Below are 27,319 nucleotides of genomic sequence, written 5' to 3'. Positions count from 1 at the left end.
AGGTTCTCCCAACCCACCATATCCCTTCCTATTCATAGGGGGCCTTATGGCACAGTGGATAGCATCCCTGGCTCTTAGCCAGAAGCTTTGGGTTCAAGACCCACCTCAGGATATGATGGCCAAGGAAAGTTCAATCATAATGTGGCCAAAACAGTTGAGTACCAACCTGCAAATTCTCCTAATACAGGCCAATGGTAGCCGGTAAGGGTGGGAGTGATTCCTGGTCAGCCATGTTTAATGAAAGGATTTTGAAGCCTCTACCATCACTATCCATAGTTCCAGACTACAACATGTACGTAAAAGTGCATCTTGCCACAGTAACTCAGGCTCCCTGAGTAAATTGCAACACATCACCACCATTCCCCTTAATATCTTGAAAACTTCAATCAGATCAACTTATAAATTGCAGGGAACCCATTCCCCAGCCTTGCTAGGGTCTTCAACCATTTCCAACCTCCATTACATACCCTTCCCATAAATATAGGGGCCAGCCATTTGCCTCGCATCTTGTTAAAACCTGTATTTTGCACAAGTAGTAAGTGTTCAGAACATTTTAGGCTAGATCTTTAAGCAATATTTAAGAAAGAAATATTTATGAGTGGCGTTACTGATGATAAACTTACAAATGGAAAGTTTGTACCATAGTAATTCCTGGAACATAGCTGGTGCCTGACAAGAGTTACTTACAGGGAAAAGGACGTCTAGCAGGAGTTCCTTTTGCCCTGATTACTCCCTGCTTTTTATTAGCCTGGTTTCCCAGCGTCAAAATAAATTTCTGTATTTACTTTATTTTCTTCTATTAAAATAGTGGAGCACTTCTGAAATGTTTTCTGATAGACTTTCACTTAGCTTTTATGAGGATTGTTTTGAACCAAAACAGACTGTAACTCAATCAGCTCCACATTGAAGTACATCTGGGATCCAGGTCAGTGATGTACAAGGATGGCTGTGTTTGAGTGGCTTTTAATAACCTATGGTAAATACCAGGACAAGGCAGAGCAACCAGACTAACTGACCACTACTGCAATCAACTTTATTATTAATGATTGAATTACTGGCATAGACCTGTTGGGCTGAATGCCTGTTCTATGTGGTAAGTTCTATGTGTAATTCTACAGATAGGCCTCAATCTGGTTTGATTTTTTAAGATCTTATTTTCAACCAACACCATAATAAACAGATACTGCATTATGCTTAAAAATGAAAAGAAAAAGACATTAATACCCACTTTATATTACAGTCGTGCCTCTAGAGTCAGGGAATACCACATCACATAGTGATGTTAACTTTAGTCCCTGGGGATTTGGCACTGTCACTGGTACCACTTGGTGCTTTGTGCATCAACTTGACTCAGGTGTCCAGGTCAGAAGGTTGTATTTTCATGATTTGCAGTCCCCCACTCTAGGTTGACATTGCAGCGCAATGCTGAGAAAGTGTTGCTGTTTTAAATCAAGGTCCTATCTACCTGTTCTGGTTTTGCAGAGCAATCTGAATCCCATTATTTAAAGAGTTGGGTGTTCTCCCAGCTGGTATCCTGGCCAATCTTCCTCATAACCAACACAACTGAAAACAGACTCCCAGGTTGCATATCTTATTAGTGTCCATGGGATACATTTGGGTTGATTTTACTTTAGGTGGGCTGCCCCCTCTGGCATTGAAGAGGCTGCCAATGATTTAAAAGACCTCGAATGTGCCAGGCGAGGTGTGGACACCAAACAGGTCCTGATACAGCTCGCCACTCTTTGGCCTCAGGAATGTGGGACAGCTGGGATGTCAGCAGAGGCTCATAGGGAGGTTGGCAGTGTTGGTGGTGGGGGGGAGAGAGAGAGAGAGTCTGTGATACCAAGGAAGGCGTGATGCCAGGATGGCAAAGGCCCACAGATAGGTACTGGGTGGTGGGTAGAGGGCAGATCAGCAGCAGGGAGGTGCTATGGATAGGTGCTTGAGGTGGAGACTCTGCAACACCAAGGAACTGGCAGGGGAGGAAGGGGGGAAGGGTGGGCCAGCAGAGGTCTGCAGTACATCTTGTGAAGCCAGAATGAAAATTGCTGCTCCTTCCCGCTCCACAAACAAAAGTACTTTTCAAGGGCCGTTTGACGATGTAGTGCCAGTGATCTTTGGGCAGTGTGTTACCATCATAAGCTCCTGTGGTCCTGAAAATTGCAGTCAGGGTCCCAACTATATCATTAGGGCATTTCAATTGTTCTCTGTTGATCTTAATTAGGCTTTTTGGAAAATGTTGCCAATCTCATCACCAGGGTTAATGGGGCGATAAAGCTGCTGACTCCATTTTGAGGTCATTACTGCCCCATTAACAGCAGGTGATAGAAGTCAAAATTGACTTCCCCTTGTGAAAAATGGCTGCAATATTTAACTACATAACTGTGCTTCAACAATATTAATAGTACGTGAGGTACTTTAACATGTACAGTTCAATTTTCATCCTTCTGTTTAGGTTCCTATTTTATTCAATGGGCAGGCTGATTTCTTGACGTTGTTGTCTGAAGCCAAACTAATACGGCCGCGAACTACTTAATTGTTTCAGTGCTGGTAAATCTACTCTGCAGTGTGAAATGAGTGACTGCAACCAGCACATATTGTGCAACTACCTCCCGTGCAATTGGGGTGTGAAAGGAAAAACTTTGGAGTTCAATTCTGGCTACTGAGCTTGTTTTCTAGTTTGCAATGTCAGTTCCACAGAATTGGAGCCAGCAGATTACAATTTCCCACTGCTCTGGCCTATGGAGAAAATTAAATTGAAATAATCTTACTTACTGTAAGTAAAGAATGCATTAATACCTCCATTAAATTAGTGGAACAGAGAACTTTCATACACACATTAATGCTGTCATGATTAGCAACACAATAATACATGCAGTAAAGTACACAATAAAATCTAATTAAAGATGTTTTTATTTTGCCCTAGTGCCACACTGACGTTTGCCATTTTGTGGAAACATCAAATTAAGAGGGCCATCGTTGGAGCAAAACAAAGACAGATTAACGAAACGTACCTGAAGATACTGGATTGCACTGGGGACAACTGTGGCTTTTACCTCAGGGACCTAAATTTCAATTCAGCCCAGACTAAAAAGATGAAATCTGAAACACTGTCAACTCTTTTGTGCCAACAGACAGTATTTCAGCCTATGTGTCAACTTGTCAGCACTTCATGAGAATAATCAGTGTTTATCAGTAGAATTGGAGGTTGTCTGCACTTTCAGAGCAGGGAACTGAAAACTGTTAGAACAAAGCTTTCTCCCTCATTGTTGGTTGTGCACAAGCTTGAGGTAAAAATGTTTTACATTGTGTTGATGGTTTCTGAGGGTCACAATTACAGATGGGTTTATTTAGTGCTTGTCTGCAAAGAAGTCATATATGCCATATAAGCTGTTAGAACGCAGGTTTAAATCTTTTAATTTCCCTCAAAGGAAGTATCTTAGGGATGACCAGTTGTATTTTTCTTTAAGGTTAGTTGTATCCACATTTTTTGAAATCAACAAAAATCTCCCATGAGAGAATAAACAAAGTAACTTTTGAGTATTCCTGTTGCACTTGTAGAATTGTGAGGGCTTTGAAACAGAACAGGCTGAGGTTATGCGTTTCTTAATTTAAAGATTCTGCTGAACAATCCTTCCTCACTTTACACCCTGGCACTCTGGTCATTTTACTTCCAATGAACACGTCATCGTCCTGCTCGCAATTTGCTTCTTCTCACCCTCAGCATAAGCACTACATGAAGACTATCCACACATGCGCACATTTATTCTCAGTAGGCGCTGACTAATTCCATTTCTTTTGACCGGCAGGATAAAGCAACTCTGGGAGAAGTGCAAAACAATTTGAGGTAAATGCAGCAAATGGTAGAAGTTAGAGGCAGGTACCCTAAACAACAAAGCTCTCAGCCTCACCATCTCTGAAACTTTACAACTGTTGCTGAACTAATGATGTCCAGGTTGATCATTATCTAGTTCGGTGGTGGTTTAAATATTCCATGGTGCTGTTCAGAGAAGAGAAGGGGAGTTCTCCCAGTATGCTGGCGAATATTGCTAACTCAAGCAATAACGCTATGAACGTCATTGATCTAACTGATTTTTGTGGGATATTGCTGCATGTAGAATAGCTAGGGTATTTTCCTACATATCAGCAAATGAAATTCAGATAATCTCTCTTTCTTGGCCAAGGTAAGGACAGCTCTCATGATCATCATTGTTTAAATGTCAGCATCTAACTGCATTTGAAAGATTCTAATGTTTTTTTGACTCTTTTACCCTAACCACAAGATCATCGATCACTCTGTGCAAGTATAAGCATCAACATCAGTTTATTTACCCTGGCCTTTTACCACATTGTGTCAATGGTCTTCAATTGTAATTCGATTGAAAACAGTGCTGCAGATTAAACATATCTACTGTGCTTGTTTCGTGCTTTTTAGATCACCATAGTGCCTTCTTTCATTGGCCTCCTGTGACTATGCAGCCATGAACTCACATCCACATGTTCCAGGGCGCTCTCTTTTAAGAAGCGCTATTTACTTAACAGATGTTTCAGAAGCACATTGACTGAACCAATAAAACATCTGCTTGCTGAGGCAGGTAGACATACTCTCAGAATCTGTGCTAATGCAATGCGACTGTTGTCTCAATAAAACACCATCATTAACTATGTCTGAATAGTAAGATGCGTTTCACAAGTCTCCCCATGGGGTTGCCAATGGGAAAGTAATCTGTGGAAGCAGCACTCAGCTATGGCGCAGAAAGACAAATGCCTGAGAGACATTAAAATAGCTTTTCCTGGCATTGATCCAAGTCAACAAAACTCCTTGGTGATGTAAGGGCTGAGCTTTGTAGTTATCTTGTGTCTCTTTTCATCCCCTGGGCGCAATGTTAAGCCATGTGTCTGTGCATGTGACTGCTTAGACCGAGAATTTCCAAGTCTGACAGAATTCTCGGCTGTGTTGAAATCATAGGACTGGTTCCCTGGTCTCGTATGCTGGGAGAGCAGATGTGCAAATGGCAGCGAGGGACTGAGGGACTGGGATTTGGGAGCGGAGGCCCAAGGCCAATTCCTTTCAGCCCTGCAATTCTCCACTCTTCTACTATTAGTGATCAGCAGTGATGGCACCCATTTCATGCTCGGACCTCGCTAAGATTTGGATTTGATGTTAAAAAGCATTTGAATTGAACATGTCATGCTGGGATTTTTGCCAGTTATGGCCTTTTTTCTCGGTGCGCTCATTTGGAATGGGCACAAGGGAAGTCTGATCGATGAAAGAGTTCATAAATAACGGTTGAAAGGTTTGTATTGCAATGTTTGCTGTTTTTATTTGGTACAATGCTCTGGGTGGGACAATTTTACCAGACTGGTGAAGTTTTAATGGAAATGTTGATGAGGGGAGGAAAGGATTGTTGGCCATGCCCACTCCCCAATGTAGGATGATTTTAAAGCACATTAATTCCATGAAAGAAGACATGCCAAGCACATTAGCAAATCACTTCCTGCCAATTGTGCAGGGCACAAAGTAAAGCTTAATCACCTGCTGTAAAAACATGAGTGGAAAATTTGTAACAGAGCGGCAGCACTATGTATGGTTGGCAAGTACCCTTAACTGTTGTTCTTGTTGCTTATTCCTAGCTTACCAGTGGAATATCAGATACTGTAGGGGTCAGAATGTTGATTGATGTCTTGGTCTGCATGAACACCATGGCACAAATGCCCAGTGTTACTAATTAGATGCACATATGCCTTTCTCCAAGAGCAGGAGTAGAGGTGTCGCTGATGCCTGTCATGTGCGCAACTTGAACTCCTTGGAAGATGTGAGGATGGCAAGATTTTTTGTATGTTTTATTTTGCTGTCTGCCTTGCTTAAGTACAGGTATGCAGGAGATGCAATATAATGGTGTAGGAAAGCTGGCAATGGGTAAATGTAGAACAGATTGACAGGCAATAGTTTTCAGCATGTGCCTGGTAAATGGTATGGTTGGTTAGTCTTATCTTGTCAGATTTTTTTAAAGTGTGCCATCATGTTCTGTATGTTTTCAGGTACTGTAGACAGTGTTTAGTCTGGTCACCTGTCTGGCATGGTGTAGTGCTGTCACCCAGGGAAAGTTTCCTCAGGGCAAGCCTCCTCACACCCACTTCATACACTAGCACATTCACTTTGTCAACATTCAAAAAGGGGATTGGAGCCACATTCTTCTGCCACTTGCAAACAGACATAGACTCTAATTCTGGCCTCTTGCACGTCCCCAATTTCCATCATTCCACCACTGGCGTCTTGCCTTCTCCCTAATTCATTCTGCCTCTCTACCCCTCCCTCCTCCCTGGAATGACTTTACTGGGAAAGGTTTTCCTCCTGTCAGGGGAGGAAGAGTGGGAGCGGGCGCAGGCAGGCGCGCCTCCGATCGGCGTGAAAGAGTGCACTCATCTCCCTGAGGCTAAGTGCTGCCTCAAGGAGATCGGCTCCGAATTAAAATTTGCACAACAAATGATAGAAAAATTTCCCTAACATGTCCCCTCACGTGACACTGTCACATGAGTTGGGACATATCCACAACTTTTATTGAAACCTATATTAAAAATTTCAATACCCTCATGAAATCTCACCCCGCGTGTGGATGAGGTTTCATGCTTTTTCTGAAGCCCACCAGGGCTCCGGGCCTGCCCGCCAACATTAAGGTTGGACGGGCAGGTCCATTAATGATTTTAATTAGTTTCTCAATGGCCTCAATAGGCTGTTGACAGGTCGGTGGGCGCACAGCGAAGAGTTTCACCCGACATCACCCCGCATCATTTTACGCGTCGGCGAGTGGGCCCCACTCCCGCTCACCATCCGGAAGTTCCTGCCCACTGTGTTAAGCGTGCATGTTGTTGTTGCTGACATGTGTTCCTCTATATCCAACATCAGTTGAATTTATACATTAAAGCTAAGGAGATAGGAGGGCAAATGAACAAAGTTTGACAAATAGGTTGGTTTGCAGGAGGATCTTAAAGGAGACAACTGAGGCAGAAAGGTGGAGAGGTTTAGGCCAGGATTTTCTGTGCCCACTGGCATCGGGCGTGTTTGGTGTTGTGAGCAGACAATACGGCGAGAAGGCCAAAAATGGGTTTCACGACATCGTGAAACCAGTTCTCTATCGTCCGCGCTGCCCGTCGATGGAGGGCCACGTTCTCCACCATCGGACATGGGGAACCTCATTGTCATACATCACATATCATTATAAGGCCAGCCTGCCAGACTCATCCCCCACTGGCTGGATCATCCGGCCACCTCAGTGGGAAAACACACTGACGTGTTTCACAACAGCATATATAAGGTGGGCTGCACTTTGCTCGGGCCTTCGAGGTTTGTTTGCCTACCTTCTTTCAGTCAGCACTCGCAGTCATCAGCGTAGGCTTCGCAGACAGCACCACATCACTTTTAGGGGGGCTCACGGATCGGTCTCTACTGACCAGATCAGCCATATTGTCACCATGCCCTGGCTGCACGGATGAGATCATTCATCCTCTTTCTGCATTGGATGGCCAACCTCTTCTGTGCAACATTGGCACTGATCACCCCTGCCATCGCCTACCAAGCCGGGGTGGTAATGTAGCTGCCCCTCCTGCAGCCAGAGCGGGGGTAGAGGACATCACAGTGGGCCTCCACGGCATCCAAAAGGCACTTGAGGGATGCTGTCTCCTTGCCTTTCGGGGCCATGTCTTCTTTGCTGCAGTCCTGGGCTGGAAGCACCGAGCGCGGCTGTACTTTAAATGTGGTGCCTGGCGTGATGACGCGGTGAGGTGATAGCGCGGCAGGCGAATCAGAGCCCGCCTGCCATTGAAACAGCGTGTATCCCGGGAATGCATAATTAACGCGGCGGGTCTGGGACGATACGGCGTGAAAAGCCGTCAATACTGCCAACGGGTAAAACGTCATTTTACCGGCCTGCCACTGCACTTAGTGCAATTCTAGGACGATTCCACCCTTAGAGTGGGAATTCCGGGGCCCTGGCAGCTGAAGGCATGATCACCAGGTGGAGTGATTAAAATTCAGGGTTTCTTAAGAGGACTGAATTAAAGGAGCATAGATACCTTGGAGTGTGTGGGGCTGGAGAAGGTTGCAGAGGTAAGATAGGGCAAAGGCAGGAATTTGGAGGAATTTGAAAACAACAATGCAAATTTTAAAAACGAGGCGTTGCTTAACTAGGAGCCAATGTAGATCAACAAGCATAGGGGCGATGGGTGAATGGGATTTGCTGTGAGTTATGACATGGGCAGCAGAGTTTTGGATACCTCAAGTCTACTGAGGGTAGAACGTGGGAGACCAACCAGGAGCATATTGAAGTGGTCAAGTCTAGAGGTAACAAAGACATGGATGTGGATCTCAGCAGAGGAGCAAAGGTGGAGTGGAGTCAGGCGATGTTTTTGGAGGTGGAAAAAGGCAATTTTGGTTATTGTGCAAATATGTGGTCAGGAATACATCTTAGGGTCAAAATGACATCAAGGTTGTGAAAGTCTGGTTCAGGTTTAGGCATTGCCAGGGGAAGGGACGGAGTCGGTGACTAAAGAAACACAGTCTATGGCAGGGACAGCAGACAATGGCTTTGGTCTTCCTAATATTTAATTAGAGGAAATTTCTGCTCACCCAGCACTGAATATCGGACGAACAGTCTGATCATTTAGAGACTGTGGCAGCGTTGAGGGAGGTGGTGGTGAGTGAAGGAAAGTTGGTTTGGATAACAGAAGAGCTCTCACCACTTTTATGGATAGTACTCGGGTGATATTTTTCAGGCATAAAAAGGCCCTGGTTTAACATCTCAACTAAAAGATGGCACCTCCAACACTGTAGCACTCTCATAGTACAGTACTGGAGTGTCAGCTTAAGTCCTGGTGTAGGAGTTGAACACAGCTTTTTTGATCCAGCAGTGAGCATGCCAACTGAGCTCAACTTTATGACCTGAAATCGCACCTGACCTTTTGAGATCCCCTGTGTGTTCCAAAGACACACTTTTAATAAAATAATTACATTGTCAACATTGTGTGGATCTGATAAAGAGAGGTGCAAATGTCACATTGATGTGGCTTGTTCCCAACAGAAAAAAAAAACCTCGGTCACAGATTAAATTATAACTTCACCTTGCCGTTGATTTGCTATCCAGCACTTGAGACAGCCCACAGGGGCTTTAATAAATCCTAGCATACTGCAGAAATGGCAACACACTAATGAACAGGTAATTATGTAGCTCCCCAGTCTATTAAAACCAGATTGCAAGTCTATTACTGCTGATTACATTTGCCAATTTCAGCTGCATCCATTTACATTTGTGCATCAACACTTTGTGTTAGAAGGAACTCACTAAGAATTTCAAAACAATTAGATGTCATTTGAGTGTAACTCCGGGGGAATTCTGCACAGTTGTTTCAAATGACATTTGTCAGTGGGGATAGCAAATTAATGTAAACTGTGGTTTGAATAACTTTCAAGGCTGGCAGTTCTGTCTTTTATTCAGACACTGATGGTGTGACCATATCATTTGTGCTGTTTTTGACATTATTCCCTCCCTCACATTTTCATGATCTTACAAACAGAAATCTCCAAGTACACCTTGTCAGCAAGGAATCTGAATCACAAAAAGAAAATACTGAAGTACAAAGAAAGATGGGCTGTAAGTTGCGAAGGGTCCCAAAGAAACCCCCTCTTTCAACAGCGGGAAAAACAACCCAAATTGACGTAGGGCCCTGAATGTAATGATACAACCCAGGGCGCTTCACGGGACATTCTAAAACCAAATATGACACTGAGCCACATAAGGAGGTATTAAGCCAGATGTGCAAAAGATTGCTCAAAGATTTGAGGTTTTAAGGACTGTCTTGAAGGAGGGAAGTGAGGTTCAGAGGTTTAGGGAGGGAATTCCAGAGCTCAGGGCCTCCCATGGCGGAGAGATTAAAATAATGGATGATCAAGAAGCATCAACTAGAGCACGTGAGGGTTGTGGGGCTGGAGAAGATTACAGAGATAGGGAAGGGCAAGGCCATGGAGAGATTCGAAAATAGCAGATAATTTTAAAATGGAGACGTTGCTTGACTGGGAGCACAGCGGCGATGGGTGAAAGGGTTTTGGTGCAAGTTAGGACATAGGCAGCAGAGATTTGGATGGCCTTAAATTTAAAGGGTAGGATGTGGGAGGCCAGCCAGGGCTGCATTGGGATAGTCAAGTCTGGAGGCGACAAAGATATGAATAGGGGTTTCAGCAGCAGATCAGATGTTGCTTGAGCTGCTGTGCATTACCAACATTCTCTACTTTTATTTGAAATTTATAGCATTCATAGTTTTTCATTTTTTTTAGCTCCACACATTGATGAAGCAAGTGAAGAAATTTGTAGACTCTCCGAATCAGATTTATTGTAGAATGGTGCTCTGACAATGCTTTGATTTTATGCACTGTAACAGTGCTCACATTTATTAGAGTGTCACAGAATCACTCTGCTGGATTTATTTACAGAGTAACACTGCGAATGGACTTGGATTTATCATAGAGTGATACTATGGTTAAGCGCAGATTTACAAAGTGAGACATTAATTCTGGATTTAGATTTATGACACTGATGCTGTGGTTCAACGTGGAGGGAGATGATGTGGCTGCACTCTGATTTATTATCCAATATGGCCAAGCTGTGATCTATTACAGAGTGATACTGTGACCAGGCTCAGATCTATTACAGAGTGACACCGTGGGTGGACTGACATTTGTTCGAGTGACACCAATGCTCAGCTCAACTTATTAAATAGTGGTCACTGTGACTGGATTTATGGGGCTAGCTTTAATGCTCCTCTACTGGTGGGCTTGAAGCCATTGTGAGTTGGTGGGGTGGCGGGGGTGGTGGTGGCATGTTAAATCCAGTGGGCACCCTGCCTGCCACCCACACACCTGCCCTTGCCCTCACTGCAATTTTACCATTGGTGGGGGTGGCGTTGGGCAGCCCGCCCGCCAGAGGGCCAATTAATGCCCACTTAAAAGTCTTATCCTGCCATTGCCAGGCCTCCTAATTGTAACTACACAGTAGGACAGAGTATAAAAGAAGAGATAATGGGAGCTTGCCAGAAAGGTACAGCAATAATCATGGAGGATTTTAATCTACATATAGACTGGAAAAATCACATGGGCAAAGGTAGCGTAGATGAGGAGCTCATAGAATGTTTTCAGGATAGTTTCTTAGAACAGCACATTCTGGAGCCAACCAGGGAGCAGGCTATACTAGACCTGGTATTGAGCAATGAGAAGAACCTCCTAGTGAAGTTACCCCTAGGAAGTAGTGCTCATAATATGATTGAATTTTACATTCATTTTGAGGGAGAAATTAGTGCATCCAAGATTAGTATTTTAAACTTAAATAAGGGCAATTATGAAGGCAAAAAAGCAGGGCTAGCTAAAATGAGCTGGCAAATGAGGTTAAGGGACATGTTAATAGAAGTTCAGTGGCAGACATTTAAAGGGATATTTCAGAATACACCAAATATATCCATTCCAATGAGAAAGAAAAATTCCAAGGGGAGGGCCCACCATCCGTGGTTAACTAAAAAAGTTAAAGACAGTATCAAACTTAAAGAAAAAGCATATAATTATGCAAAGACATGTGGCAGGTCAGAAGGTTGGAAAGAATATCAAGTACAACAAAGATTGACAAAAAGATTAACAAGGAGGGAAAAATTAAAGTATGAGAGAAAGGTAGCTAGTAATATAAAACCAGATACTAAGAGTTTCTATAGATATTTAAATAAGAAAAGAGTTAACAAAGTGAGCATTGATCCTATAGAAAGTGCGTCTGGGCAATTGATAATAGAAAGTAGAGGTATGGTGGATGAATTAAACAGGTATTTTGCTTCAGTCTTCACTATAGAGGACACAGGTAACATCCCGAAAATAGCTATAAATCAGGAAATGGAAGGGAGGGAGGAACTCGGGAAAATTACAATCACCAGGGAAGTGGTATTGAGCAAATTGTTGGGGCTGCAGGCTGACAAATCCCCAGGTCCAGATGGACTTCACTCTAAGGTCTTGAAAGAAGTGGCTCATGAGATAGTTTATGCACTAGTTTTAATTTTCCAAAATTTCCTAGATTCGGGGGAGGTTCCATTAGATTGAAAAAGAGCAAATATAACTCCTTTATCTAAAACGGAGAGAGACAGAAAGCAGGAACCTATAGGCCAGTTAGCCTAACATCTGTCATAGGGAAAATGTTAGAAACCATTATTTAAGATGTTATAACAGGGCACTTAGAAAAATTCAAGGCAATCAGGCAGAATCTACATGGTTTTGTAAAAGGGAAATCATGTTTAACCAATTTATTGGAGTTCTTTGAAGGAGTCACATGTGCTGTGGATAAAGGGGAACCAGTGGATGTACTGTACTTAGATTTCCAGAAGGCATTTGATAAAGTGCCACATCAAAGGTTATTGCAGAAAATTAAAGCTCATGGTGTAGGGGGTAACATGGCATGGATAGAAGATTGGTTAGCTAACAGGAAACAGAGAGTTGGCATAAATGAGCTTTTTTCTGGTTGGCAGGATTGATGAGTGCCACAGGGATCAGTGCTAGGACCTCAACTTTTTACAATTTATATAAATGACTTGGATGAAGGGACTGAAGGAATGGTGGCTAAATTTACTGAGACATGTAAAAAATAAATTGTGAAGAGGATGTGAGGAGGCTACAAAATGACATAGATAGGTTAAGTGAGTGGGCAAAGATCTGGCAAATGGAATATAATGTGGGCAAATGTGAAATCATTCATTTTAGCAGGAAGAATAAAATAGAAGCTTATTATCTAAATGGTGAGAGACTGAAGGGCTCTGAGATTCAGAGGGATCTGGGTGTCCTAGTGCATGAATCACAAAAGGTTAGTATGCAGGTACAGCAAGTAATTAGGAAAGATATTAGAATGTTATCATTTATTGTGAGGGGAATTGATTACAAAAGTAGGGGGCATTATGCTTCAGTTATACAGGGCATTGGTGAGACACATGTGGAGTACTGTGTACAGTGTTGGTCTCATTTTTAAAGAAAGATGTGAATGCATTAGAAGCAGCTCGGGGAAGGTTTACTAGGCTAACACCAGGAATGGGTGGGTTGTCATATGAGGAAAGGCTGGACAAGTTAGGCTTGTATCCACTGTAGTTTAGAAGAGTAAGAGGTGAATTAATTGAAACCTTTAAGATCCTGAGGCATCTTGACAGGGTGGATGAGGAGAGGATGTTTCCTCTTGTGGGAGAATCTAGAACCAGGGGATCACTGTTTAAAGATAAGGGGTCACTCATCAAGACAGAGGTGAGGAGATTTTTTTTTCTCTCAGAGTGTTGTGAGTCTTTGGAACTCTCTTCCTCAAAAGGTGATGGAAATAGAGTCTTTGAATATTTTTAAGGCAGAGCTAGATAGATTCTTGATAAACAAGGGGGTGAAAGTTTATTGGGGGTAGGCAGGAATGTGGAGTTGAAGTTACATTCAGATCAGCCATGATCTCATTGAATGGCGGAGCAGGCTCAAGGGGCCGAGTGGCCTACTCCTGCTCATAGTTCATATGTTTGTATTAACTTTGTGAGTTCAGAGTATTTATAGAGTGATGCTCTGCTTGATATTCTGCTAGTTTTTCAACGAGCCGAACAAAAGTTGTGCATAATATGAGACGGATAGTGTCACCAAAGTGCTATTATTTTCTGTCTATTTCCCCCACTCTGCATGAATTTGGTTCTGTATCAATCATTATCTCCCATTTGTATCATTTCCCATCTCCATTCCCTTATGACATTCAAGCAGTTTTTACTAAATTGATAAATAAAGTCTACTCTGTGATTTAATGTGACTTCAAGTATTAAGATCTGTTCAGCTTCCTGAAAAGGCTTTTAGCTTTAATTATATTGTACAGATTTTATTTTTCAGGCAACATTTTAGACTTCACCAAGTATTTTAATGATTTTTTTAAAGAACGAAAGTAATGCAGCCTTACCAGCATAGATTTGAATATACCTCACACACACCTCAGCCATCAATTGCCAGAAATGGTGGGAATGGTCAAACATTAATGCCCCTCACCTTCTTCGGCCTAAACTACCAATTACTCCCTCAGTCACGTTCCTCCATCCTATCATCCTCACTTTAAACACCACATATGAGGAGCTCACATCTTTGCTTCTAAGATTGGAGCATTCATTCAGCTGTCTCTGCCACTTCTCCCTGTTCCTTCGGCTCCCAGTATGTTCTGTCTCCCAACCTCTTTTTGCCTTGAACCCTGGGCCCAATCTGAATACACCCAAAGCCCATCCACTCCACAGAGTTCAAATCTGCACCTCTCTCCTTACCCATCTTCTGTTCTCTCAATCCCCACCCCACACAGCTTCTGGCACTCATGCTAGCTGACACTATCACTGGTTTCCTTCTTTCTGTCATTGTATCTCCTTCCTTTCAAAACTATCATTACGCCATCTTAAATAAAAGGACAGCTGATCAATCTGTCTTCTCCACTAATGTCCCATCTCCAACGTCCCTTTCCTCTATACGATTCTCAGATATGTAATTGGCTTCCATCATAATTTCTCCTGTAACTTGTTCAGTTCCATCCAGACTAGCACTGGATTCACTCCCTCCCTGGCTACAGCGAGGATGAAGCACATTTCTGCTGCTTGATGCTGCCATCGTCTTACAGTGCTGACAAAAAGGGTAGCTCAAAGTTCAGTGGCAGTGTTTTTTTTAAAAAAAGGATGCATGAGGTCTTCCACACTGATGGATCAAAGTAGCTCCTAAATGGTGAGAAACTAGGCTCAGCTGAACAGCAGAGAGATTTAGGAGTCCAAGTACAGAAGTCATTAAAAACTGGGCAAAAAAATAATTTGAAAGTCTAATGGCCTAAAGCGACTGGAATACAAGATGAATGGATAACATGTTAGATACAGTTCTGGTTAACTCGATTAGAGTATTGCATTCAGTTCTGGGCAACACCCCCCCACCACCTCAGAAAAGATGTAACGGGGTTAATGGAAGAGATACAGTACAGATTCATCAGAATGATATCAAGGCTAAAGGAGTTAAGTTATGAGGGCAGGTTTCATAAATGAAGGCTTCTATTACCTTGGGTGTAGACAGTTAAGGGGTGAACTAATTCGGGTATTTAAGATGATTAAAAGAGTTGATAGCGTTGATGAGAACAAATTATTTTCTTCGGTGAGGGAATTCCGGAACAAGGGGACACAACCTTAAAATTTGAGCTAGGCCATTCATGGCTGATGTCAGGCAGCACACTCCTTCACAAAAAAGGGGTAGTGAAACTCTCTCCTCTGGAACTCTCCTCCCACAAAATGATGTAGGTCAATTGAAAATTTCAATGCTGAGTTTGAAAGATTTTTGTTAGGCAAGGGTTATTGGACAAAGGCGATCAGAGAGATTTAATACAGATAATCTAACTGAATGGTGAAACAGGCCTGAGGGGCTGAATGGCCTACTCCAGTTTCTATGTTACCTTTCGGGATACAGAAACGTATTTGAAAAGTTAATTTTCCCTGCCTCTTTGGGAGGCGGCAAAGCTGGAACAGCGACGTAAAGGTTTTATTTTCTGGCTGTGTGCAGGCTGAGTAGTCAGTTCATTTCCTCTTTGGCAGTCTGTATGAATCACCCATAGCCATTAGGAAAAGAGCCAGAGATGGAGGAGAAGACAGTAAACCTGCTACAATCACAACTTTTAAACAAGCCGACATGCCAGCAGTTGTTGTCTGTTGCCTCTGGTGCAGTGGAGATGTCCCATAAAGTAAAGGGGATAGGAGTAGAATTCTAGAGCAGGGGGACGCCAGCCTTTAAGAAAAACCTAACTCACATGAACAGCTTCTGTACTATGAACATAGCACAAGCGAATACAATGATTTATGAAAAGACAGCATAATGATAAAGCAGGGAAACATGCCTTATACTGACTTTTTAAACTAATATCAACAAATGGTGAAATATATATCACTTAAAGAGGTTTATACACTTGCTTACCTTGTGTGGCGATATAGTGATTTGGTCTGTGGTAGCCCTGAAAAGAGAAAAAAAATAGCCTTAAACTCCCTTAGCAACATAATACAGAAATAGAAAATTCCTCTCAACAGTATATTATTTGACCTGGTTTTTGTGAAGTGGTCTAAAGAGGGTCAAAGAACAGAAACAGTAAACTGCTCGGAGATTGTGATGGTGCTTCTTTGCCAAACAAAAATATACATGGCAATTACATCGAATTTCACAGAATTGCATATACAGCTCAGAAATAGGCCATTTGGCCCAACCGGAATTTATGTTCCTCTCAAGGCTCCCCCCATCCTCCGCATCTAACTCCATCAGCATAATTCTCTCTTCCCTTCTCTGACATACTCTTATTTAGCTTCCCCTTAAATGTCTGTTCGCCTCAACCATTCCCCATGGTAGCAAGTTGCACATTCCCACCGCTCTCTGGGTAAAGAATTTTCTGCTGAATTCTCTATTGGATTTCTTGGTGACTATCTTCTGTTAATGGCCTCCAGCTTTGCTCTTCCCCACAAGGGAAAACACTCTCTCCATGTCCACTCAAAATCTTTCATAATTTGTACTCTTTTCAGCAGGCTGCAAATCGGATACTGTTTAAACACGAACGTTATTGGCCTGCAGTTGAGTGAATTGAAATATATGGGGGAATTGGTATGCGGGAGGACTATTTGGAGTAATGAAGAATTTTTCAGAGGTAGATTGTTACCAAATATACTGCCTGTACTAAAATTCTGTTTTAAGTGTGACTGTCAGTGTAAGCACCTCCTTTTAAATACAGTTATTGACACAGTTTATTCATTTAAATTAAAAAAAGAAAGTTCTGAGGCTTCACAGGGAATTGATCAATATCTGTAAGATGGGTGTGTTTGTCCAGGTCTTATGAGTTCTAATGCCTGATTCCAGTCAAAGTGTTAACCTATCTTTCCTTTCTTTCAGATGCTGGTTGACCTGCTGTGCACTTTTCAGACATTTTCTTTCTTGTTAATCAACCTCCATAATTTATTTCTAATCCCTTCTATTTTTCTATTGTTTCTTTTTAATAGAGCGACTATATCAAATTCTGTTTTGATTACATGGCGATGCAGGAGTTTCACAGGTGCCTAACAGATTATATTCCATAGTTTCTAGCATTTCCAGTTAGGGACTTTGGCTTTTCATGATGCTGGTTCTGAATTGTTACGTCTCTTAGCATCTTCCAGTTCGGATGAAAAGTTAGCCTTGGTGCTATCCACAGATGCTGCCAGATTGCTGAGTATTTCCAGCATTTTCTGTCTTCATTTCACATTTCCAAAATCCGTAGAATTTTGTTTTTGTAATGGTGCACCAACTGAGAATTTCCAATTGCATGCAGCCTTGAAAACAAACCTGAATCCTTTACTGTTTAATAGCTCTTGTGTATTATTTTTCGTAAAAGTCTGAATATATAAGGGCCTTCAGTTCCATGGCAGCCCATTGAAGTCATGCACACAATAAATTTTGGTAATTATACAACTGCCATCAGAATAACGAGGATGAATGCTTGAAGTCCTCACATAATATTGTCTTTGAATTCTTTCCATATGAAACATTAATATTTAAATAAACAATGCTGTACTACAGAGGGCTGAAAATCAATTCCTCTTAAGTGGGTACTGTTACATGTTTAAAAATTGAGGTAAGCATGGGTAAACACTTAGCCAGCTAAATAATTACTTTTCAGAAGATAGGATAGATGTAATGCAGCTTATCCACAGAGGGGAAAAAAATTGATGATACTGCCTTTCATTCTCGATTCATGTTAAAGCCATTGTCTTCGATTCCCACTCCAAACTCCGTTCCCTAGCTACTGACTCCATCCCTCTCCCTGTCAACTGTTTGGAACTTAAACAGATTGTCCGCAGACTTGGTGTCATATTTGACCCCAAGATGAGCTTCTGGCCACATATTTGCGCCATCACTAAGACTGCCTATTTCCACCTCAGTAACATCGCCCGACTTCACCCCTGTCTCAGCTCATCTGCCGCTGAAACCTTCATTTATGGCTTTCCTACCTCTAAACTTGACTATTCCAACGCAGTCCTGGCTGGTATCTCATATTCTACCTTCTGTAAACTTCAGGTCACCCAAAAATCTGCTGCCTGTGTCTTACCTTGCAACAAATCCTTTTTCCCTATTGCCCCTGTGCTCGCTGACCTATGCTGGCTCCCGGTCAAGCAATGTCTTGATTCTCATCCTTGTTTTCAAATCCCTGCATGTCCTCCCTATCTCTGTAACCTCCTCCAACCTCATTACCCTCTGAGATATCTGCGCTCCTCAAATTTTGACCTCTTGAGCATCCCCAATCGCTCCGTCATTGGCGGATGTGCCTTCAGCCATCTAGACCCTAAGCTCTGGAATTCCCTCTGTCTCTCTACCTTGCTTTCCTCCTTTAAGACGCTATTTAAAACCCATCTCTTTGACCAAGCTTTTGGTAATCTTACCCAATATCTCCTTATGTTGCTCGGTGCCATATTGTGTTTCATAATGCACCTGTGAAGTGCCTTGGGGATGTTTTAGTACACTAAAAGTGCTATAAAAATATAAGTTGTTCTTGTAAAGGTATTTGCTTCTTCAGCTTTATATGTGTGCTCACTAAGTTTGGTTAAGGCTTATCATATAGCTGGTGATTGACATTCTTTCAAATGTTGTTCACTCAGCATCAGCTTCAAGCACTCCTGGGGTAGGTGCAGCATGATTAGATGCAAAATAAGTGACTATCTACTGTGCTCCTACAGTGGCTAAGAATGTGACTATATTTATGAACATTTCAGTATTTCAATGACTGTGTTCTTTTAGAAAGTGCTCTTGATTCCATGAGAAATAGTGGGACTGAAACCTTCACAAATGCATTCATATTCTTACACAAAGCAATCACAGGTATTCTTTGCCACAAGCGCTCAGCCACAACACTAAAAGCACCCCCTACAGTATAATATTCAATCCACAGGTCAGACTAAAAAGATGAAAGTATCTGCTCTCTGCCAGTTAGAAGAGAAAATGAATTTGTGACAGTCAGTTCCTAATGGGCACAAACCTACTGAACAAAACTGCCCATAATCAGCATCAAACTGACAGCTTCACTTTTTGAAGCTGTACAATAACTGGTGTGGGAAATGCTAATGCCACGCTGGTATAGTAGGACATGCTGTTCTGAAATTGCCAATTTGTTGGGTAGAGATAAAGGAGCTTTAGTCTGACTCTGCTCTGTGTTCTACCTGACCTGAAAGTATTCAGTATCGGCAGCTGGTACAAAAAGTGGAAAAGAGGTCTCTATTCACCAGCCCTGACCCTTGGCCAACTAAAGAAAAACACAACAGAAGCCACATTCAGGTTTATATTGATTAATTTAGTTACTTACTTCAACATAGTTTGCGTTAATGTAATCAGAATTTGAGTCTCCTTCCAATGGTTGCAGTCTGACCCGAGAATGATCATCTGAAAGAAAAACCGATCGACACTGATTATTGATGCTTGGGCTTTAAAGGAGGACAGAAAGCTCAATTGTCTGATTTTGGTTCAAACTAAAAGGAGGCGAGGTGGTGGAACATTGAGTTTCCCAAATTTCAGACATTATTACTGGCAGCTCAGACCCAAACAACTGTGGCCTGATCCTAACCTGCCAACCCCTTCTCCCAGTGAATTCCCCCTCTCCCCCACCCCTCTGCACCCCATCCACCACATCCCACCAGCCCCTCCCTCCAACCCACTGATCAGTTCCAAACAAAACACATGGCTGGAAATGGAGCCAGAGCCTCTCTCCCCAACTCCTTTTCCTGTGCACAACACATCATTCATAGACCTGCAGGAATCACTGGTTGAGAGTCATTGTCACTACTGCTCTCTCAGCCTAGAGATAGCTGCATACTTCTTTAAAGATCTCTTATGGTCCATCAGCTCTCTCCCCAGATTGGCAGAGCGGGGATCTTCCAGAATGTCATGAAGCTATTAATGTATATAATGTTATTGGAAAGTATTTTTCTTTTAAAATAGAGGTTTAGTCTATGGGTGTGTCTTGATTGGATTAAAGCCAGCTAGTCTGGGTGCTTTGATGTGTACTAGTTTGAGATGTAAACAGAGAGGTAGATTGCATTTGCATTTTTTGAATAGAGCATTCAAGAAGTGAGGTGATTTCTGACACCTAGCTAGCAGAGACCAAGCCATATGTTTATATTACTAATAAAATTGGTACTATGAAAGGGGTTTTATTGTTAGAGAGGTGGAGTTCAAAGTGGCTGGTGATAAAATGAGAATTTACATTCAATGGGCTGTGCTAGGTATAACAAGACAACCATTTTGTGTGTATAGGGGAGAGGTAATGTGGGATCAAAAGCAGCTGTAAGCCTCCAACTGTCGCCACAGGAACCAAAGTGAAAAGAAGCTCATTTTGAATTCATAGGGTGAAAATGCTTTGATTGGTGTCTGGAAAAGTCTGCGGGTTGCAGTTGCCTTAATGGAGATTAGTTTGGGAATTTGTTAAAAGTTATGATCATAGTAATTTGTAGCCATGTGTATATATTTAACTTGTGTAAATTAATAAAATGTTTCATCTCACTTAATACAAAACCTCTCGAGAACTAGTGGTCTGATTCCTGAATTTAAAGTTGCATCTCAAACATAACACTTATAGGTTATGACAGTTGTTTAAAGTTTCCTTCTGGGATATTCAAAAAATAACTCAGCTTTACCAACTGCTCGGTCATAACACGGAGGGATTCATTTTAACTGGATACCGAGCATGAGAAAGGAATCAGCAGATTCAGCCAGCTACTCCAGGAGATATCACATAATGCATTTTCCAACAGTTACTACAAATTTCACCTTGCCCAGCATGACCAATACACTATCTTCCTAGCACAGGCACGTTGGGCTTAATGACCTCCTTCTATGTTGTACATTTATGAAGTTTTATGGAGCATTGCCTCAGGAGCCCTGCAATACTTTATAGGCCACCATGAATCAATTGCTTTGGATTGTTCCTGCTACACCTTAACAGCCTCTTGTGGATACATCTGCACCTTGTGGACCAATCTTACCTCCATCAGAAGTAAGCACGGAAGAGAAAGCTTGAAGGCAGCATAGTAACAAGGCCTAAGCAGACAGACAGGGGAGAAGGATGGCAAAGCATATGGGATTCGACCCTGAACAACACTAGTTGCAGCAAACTGCATTAAGACCAACTCAAAGTCATATATTCCACATGTTACAACAATTACATTCTCCTCAATTTCAACCTTTCACCTCCATTGTCCCAGTGCCAGCAGTTTGGATGTGGTGATAGGTTCTTCCTGTAGGATGCACAATGACTTCATAAGCTGCGTATGGGAATGTACACTCATAAAATGCATGTATTTTTACACCTTAGTATGCAAAGACTGCATAAACGATAAAAGTAAATATGTTATCAATTGTATAACTGCTTCATAATGCCCTCTGAACAAGGGCAATTAGGGATGGGCAATAAATGCTGGCCTAGCCAATGACACCCACATCCCATGAACGAATAAAAGGAATATATTTTAGCTTCAAGAAATGAGAATGTAATTTATTGCGAACACAATAAAAAAAAGTACAGAAGCAAAGAGGCCAACAAATTCAAGCTGGTATCACAGCCACTCTGGAATGACACAATAACAAACTACTGTGCAGGTACATATTCAGCCCATGGAACAGCTTCCCAGGGGCTCTCAGCCTGGTTAAAATCATATTCATGACTGCTTGCAATTGAATGGCCCTGGCACATCTTCCTAATTCATATTAGTGGAATTTTCTAGCAGCAGTTTGACAATAAAATTAGAATCTAAACAAAATCAAGAGGCATTTTCCTCTTTATTTAACTCTAATTTACATGTTCATTATACTTTCTTAATCAAATCTTGTTGGTTTTGAAATGCATTTTGCCTGCTCTATTCATTTGGTCATTTAATCACATTTTTAAAAATTCTTTCACGGGATGTGGGCATTGCTGGCTAGGCCAGCCTTTTTTTTGCCTATCCCGAATTGCCCTTCAGAAGTGGTGGTGAGCTGCCTTCTTGAACCGCTGCAGCCCATGTAGTGTAGGTACACCCACTGTGCTTTTAGGGAGGGAGTTCCAGGATTTTGACCAAGCGACAGTGAAGGAACGGCGATATAGTTCCAATTCAGTATGATCTGTGGCTTGGAGGGGAACATGTAGGTGGTTCCCATGCAGCTGCTGCCCTTGTCCTTCTAGGTGATAGAGGTTGTGGGTTTGGAAGTTGCTGTGGAAGGAGCCTTGGTGAGTTGCTGCAGCCACTGTGCGTCGGTGCTGGAGAGAGTGAACATTGAAGGTGGTGGATGGGGTGCCAATCAAGCGGGTTGCTTCGACTTGGATGGCGTCAAGCATCTTTTGTTGCTGGAGCTGCACTCATTCAGGCAAGTGGAGGGTATTCCATCACATGGCTGACTTGTGCCTTGTTAATGGTGCACAGGTTTTGGGGAGTCAGGAGGTGAGTTACATTCTGCAGAATTCCCAGCCTCTGACCTGCTCATGTAGCCACAGTATTTATATGGATGGTCCAGTTCAGATTCTGGTCAATGGTAACCTCCAGGATGTTGATAATGGGGGATTCAGTGATGGCAATGCTATTGAATGTCAATGGGAGATGGTTGGATTCTCTCTTGTTGGAGATGGTCATTGTCTGGCACTTGTGTGGCCTGAATTTTAATTGTCACTTAAAATCCCAAGCCTGAATGTTGTCCAGGTCTTGCTGCATATGGGCATGGACTGCTTCAGTATCTGAGGAGTCATGAATGGTGCTGAACATTGTACAATCATCAGTGAACATTCCCACTTCTGACCTTATGATGGAGGGAAGGTCATTGATGAAGCAGCGATGGTTGGGCCTAGGACATTACCCTGAGGAACTCCCACAGTGATGCCCGGGGACTGAGATGATTGACCTCCAATGACCTCAACCATCTCAATCATATACCTTTGTGCTAGATATGACTCCAGCCAGCAGAGTTTTCCTCCTGATTCCCATTGACTCTAGTTTTGCTAGGGCTCCTTGATGCGACACTCGGTCAAATGCTGCCTTGATGTCAAGGGCAGTCACTCTCACCTCACCTTGGAGGTTCAGTTCTTTTGTTCATGTTTGGACTAACACTGTAATGAGATCAGGGTTTGAATGGCCCAGGCAGGACCCAAATTGTGAGCACCAGTGAACAGGTTATTGCTGAGTAAGTACTGCTTGGTAGCACTGTCGCTGACCCCTTCTATCACTTTGCTGATGATCAAGTGTAGACTGAAGGGATGGTAATTGGCTGGGTTAGATTTGTCCTGCTTTTTGTGGACAGGACATACCTAGGCAATTTTCCAAATTGTGAGTACATAATATGGTTGTAGCCCTACTGGAACGGCTTGGCTAGGGGTGCGGCTAGTTATGGAGCACAAGCCTTCAGTTCTGTTACCAGAATGTTGTCAGGGCCCATACCATTTGCAGTATCCAGTTCCTTCAGCCATTACTTGATATCGTGTGGAATGAGTTGAATTCGCTGAAGACTGACATCTGTGATATTGTGGGCTTGAGGAGGCGCTGAGATGGATCATCCACTCAGCACTTCTGGCTGAAGAAGGTTGCAAATGCTTCAGCCTTGTCCTTTGCACTGTTGTGCTGGGCTCCCTAATCATTGAGGAGGGGATATTTGTGGAGCCTCCTCCTCCAGTGAGTTGTTTAATTGTCACCACCATTCATGAGTGGATGTGACAGGACTGCAGAGCTTAGATCTGATCCATTGGTTGTAGGATCTCTTAGCCCTGTCCATCGCATGCTGCTTCTGCTGGTTGTCATGCAAATAGTCCTGTGCTGTAGCTTCACCAGGCTTTTTAAGGTATGCCTGTTGCTTCTCCTGGCATGCTCTCCTGCACTCTTCATTGAAATTTAGGCCATTTCATGCTATGTACCTTGCTCCTGGTCTTAGGCTTTTCTGACTCCTATGAGTAATTTTAACTTAACCATCCCAGCAGGAAACATGCTGAGGTTGGTTTATGCGCCACTTGATTATACTTTCTATTGGCATCTGTTGGAGAGTAATACTGGGCCGAGTGTAAAACTAAAGCTCTGACTGATCCTGGGACCAGTGAATGAGGAACTTGCACATGGTCTATATTGGGTAACCAATTTGATATTGCCAATTTTACACTATTTACACTACCTCAGCCACAAGACAAAATGCAGAGATGCAGAGGAGGTAATCTATTTATATACATATATATAAATATTATAAATGTACATAATTTATATATATTATGTATATATCAGATAAGATAACCCACTGATATGGGGAAATGTGGCATGTTCTTTATTTTGTATCATTATATACAAGAAATGTTACTGATTTAACCAATTGTATATGATCACAACAGTTACTCTACACCAAATCAAGGCAAAAATTGCCTCATTTAGCGTCCTTGGTGGAATCTTATGCCTTTCAAAAAATTTCAGGGGTTAGGACCATTTCTGGGTTCTAACACCACACAGGTCACAAGTTCATCCTCTGGCGCGATCTTACAGGGGCACAATTAATTAACAGGCTGCCTCTGCAGTTACCACTCCGACGGCTTCCCGAGACCTCAAGCTATAGACGGCCAGCAGCCAACTGGGGGACGTGGGCGGTGCTGTGCAATAGGGGAGTGTGAGGGTGGCTTAAAACGGAGGCACTTTCAGAACAATTCAGGAAAGAGAAAAATGAAGAATGACCACAGCTGTCAGATCATCATTGTGGAGGGGGATACCCCACAGTTCAGTGACAAGGGAGACGTCGACAGGGTCCTTAGGCAGCCGCCAGGAATCTGCCTCCAGGTACCTGCTGGGTTTTGGCCTTGGAAGTGGTTGGAGGGCATGGGATGGTGGAGTGGGGTGGGGGGGGGGGGGGGGGGGGGGGGGGGGGTCGCCGAGTGGCCTCTGACGTCGGGAAGAGTGCAGCAATTATAGCTGCTGGGTGGGTAGCCAGTTGCTGGTTTGAACCCGCTTCCAGCAACATCACTCTGAGAACCCACCAGGAAGATGTGTTATTTTCACATGATGCTTCTGGTCCTGCCCCCAGACCTGTCTCTGTGGGACTGGGAGCTCTCTATCCACAGTCATGTACTACATCTACTAACTCTGACTTCACCTTACTTGAATGTTCCCATGTTTGTTTATTTTTATATTTAAGTTTATGTTTGATTGATTGAAGCCGACCATCACAGTAATTTTTCTCTTTTCATATGTTTTTCCTAATTCTTCATAGATCAAACTATTCTCCTTCTTATTCCAACCTAGATGACCTACAGCATAACCCTAGGGTTAGCCTGGTTTTTTTTTACAGAGGTACCTAACTTGAATAGCTCATTTTGCGGCTTCTACCTGCCATATGGGCAACTTCATTTACCTCCAAGATGCCGCTGACATACACTGCATCCTTTTCTGTTCTATCTGTTCTAAACACGCTATCGTCCCAAATGTTATATTCAGTTCCATCTTCAGCCCTTGATCGTAGCTGGGCCGATGCTTGGGTGTTGCATTTGGCATTAACATACTCGGGCTAGATTGAGGAATCCTTCTCCTGGTTACTATCCAGCGACCGCTGCTGGAATGTGAGTGAGGATATTGAATGAGAACAGAATTGAACTTAATGTCAGTCAAACTGTCTGGCTTCACTGGTCAGGCTCATGAAAGAAGAACCAGTTAGTGAAGGAACCAGACGTGTGCCAGCATCCACAGAGCTGCAACCCCAAAGGGTTCTGCAATTGCTCACTCCTGGCATTTTCATGCTGAGCCATTAGGGACGCGACACTGTCACTAGCTCCTACTTTAATCAGGAGACGATGCTGATACTGCACAAACCTAACGTAACTGAATGTTGCTGCAAAACTCTGAATTCCATTTACATTTAGACAACGTTGCTAATAGGAAAACAAGCGGTTTAAATTTGGGATTCCTGGCTGATGGAGTGCGGTTGCAATAACTAATTCACATGCCAAATGCAGAAATCACAAAGGGGGCGAGTCTGCAATGAAACCCACCAACCTATTTTATCACAATGACAGCCTTCAAAATTCTAAAAGCTCCTCGTATCATGGGAATTAAAGGCGACATAATTGTATCAGTTCTACCTAAGTCTCAGATTTCAACAAATACACTTGATCCCGTGATGCAAGGGGCTGGATTTTATGCTTCACCAACGACAGGTTTGAAGGCCGGTGGGGGATGTAATATCCAGAGGGTGGCCTTCCCACATACCCACACCCCCACCACCCCCGTCCCCCCCCGCTCCAACCTGCCTGAAATTCTACGGGGGCGGGGTGGCATTAGGCAGCACACCTGCCCTTGGGCCTACTGAGGCCCTTAAGTGGCCAAATTATTTTCATTCATGGGATTTAGGCTTTGCTGGCTAGGCCAGCATTTAGTGCCCATCCCTAATTGCCCTTGAGAAGGTGGTGGTGAGCTGCCTTCTTGAACCTCTGCAGTCCATGTGGCGTAGGCATATCCACAGCGCTGTTAGGGAAGGAGTTCCAGGATTTTGATCCAATGACAGTGAAGGAATGGCAATATATAGAGGGGGGTTGGGGGGGGGGAGTGTTCTGGAAAAGGGGATATGTAGGCTTACAAAGCAAAAGGATATGGCCGCCATGCAGGGCAGCTATTTAGGTAAAAATACCCAGAGTGTGACAGGAAGGGACAGAGTGTACAAACATAAAAAAATAGCAGCAAATAGGGTCAAAGGGGAAAAAATGGTAAAAAGGCAAAATTAATGGCTCTTTACTTAAAAGTACGTAGTATTCAAACAAAATAAATGAATTAATAGCACAAGTAGAGGTTAATGGGTATGATCTTCTCGCCATTACAGAGACTCGGTTACAAGGAGATCAAAGCTGGGGACTAAATATTCAGGGGTATGTGTCTTTTCGAAAGGACAGGCAGGAAGGAAAGGGTGGTGGGGTAGCTTTGTTAGTACAAGATGGAATAAGTACGATAGCAAGAAATGATCTTGGATTGGAAGATGTAGAATCCATATGGGTGGAGGTAAGAAATAACAAGGGGAAGAAGACACTGGTGGGAGTAGCCTATAGGCCCCCTGACAGTAGCTATACTGTTGGACAGAGAATAAATCAGGAGATAATGAGGGCATGTAAAAAAGGCAGTACATTAATCATGGGTGACTTTAATCTTTATGTAGATTGGGAAAATCAAATTGACAGAGGTAGACACAAGCAAGAATTCGTATAGTGTATTCGGGACAGTTTCTTAGGACAATACGTTGTGAACCCAACCAGGG

General features: G+C 42.9%; 1 protein-coding gene across 12 annotated transcripts in view; it reads right to left on the bottom strand.

The window, feature by feature from the left end:
• Positions 1-27,319, bottom strand: part of LOC144679979 (receptor-type tyrosine-protein phosphatase mu) — an 855,381-nt gene that overhangs the window by 75,858 nt on the left and 752,204 nt on the right. For all 12 annotated transcript variants that reach the window (XM_078541013.1, XM_078541014.1, XM_078541019.1 and 9 more), the window contains 2 exons: positions 19,401-19,477; positions 16,004-16,040 (listed from right to left, as the gene is read on the bottom strand). In XM_078541013.1, the coding sequence (XP_078397139.1) occupies positions 16,004-16,040; positions 19,401-19,477 (114 nt within the window). The remainder of the gene's footprint in view (positions 1-16,003; positions 16,041-19,400; positions 19,478-27,319) is intronic.

The sequence above is a fragment of the Cetorhinus maximus genome, chromosome 4, assembly GCF_964194155.1.
Source record: "Cetorhinus maximus chromosome 4, sCetMax3.hap1.1, whole genome shotgun sequence".
NCBI classification, from domain to species: Eukaryota; Metazoa; Chordata; class Chondrichthyes; order Lamniformes; family Cetorhinidae; genus Cetorhinus; species Cetorhinus maximus.
The sequence above is the reverse complement of the archived record's forward strand: the minus strand, read 5'-3'. Positions and strand labels throughout refer to the sequence as shown.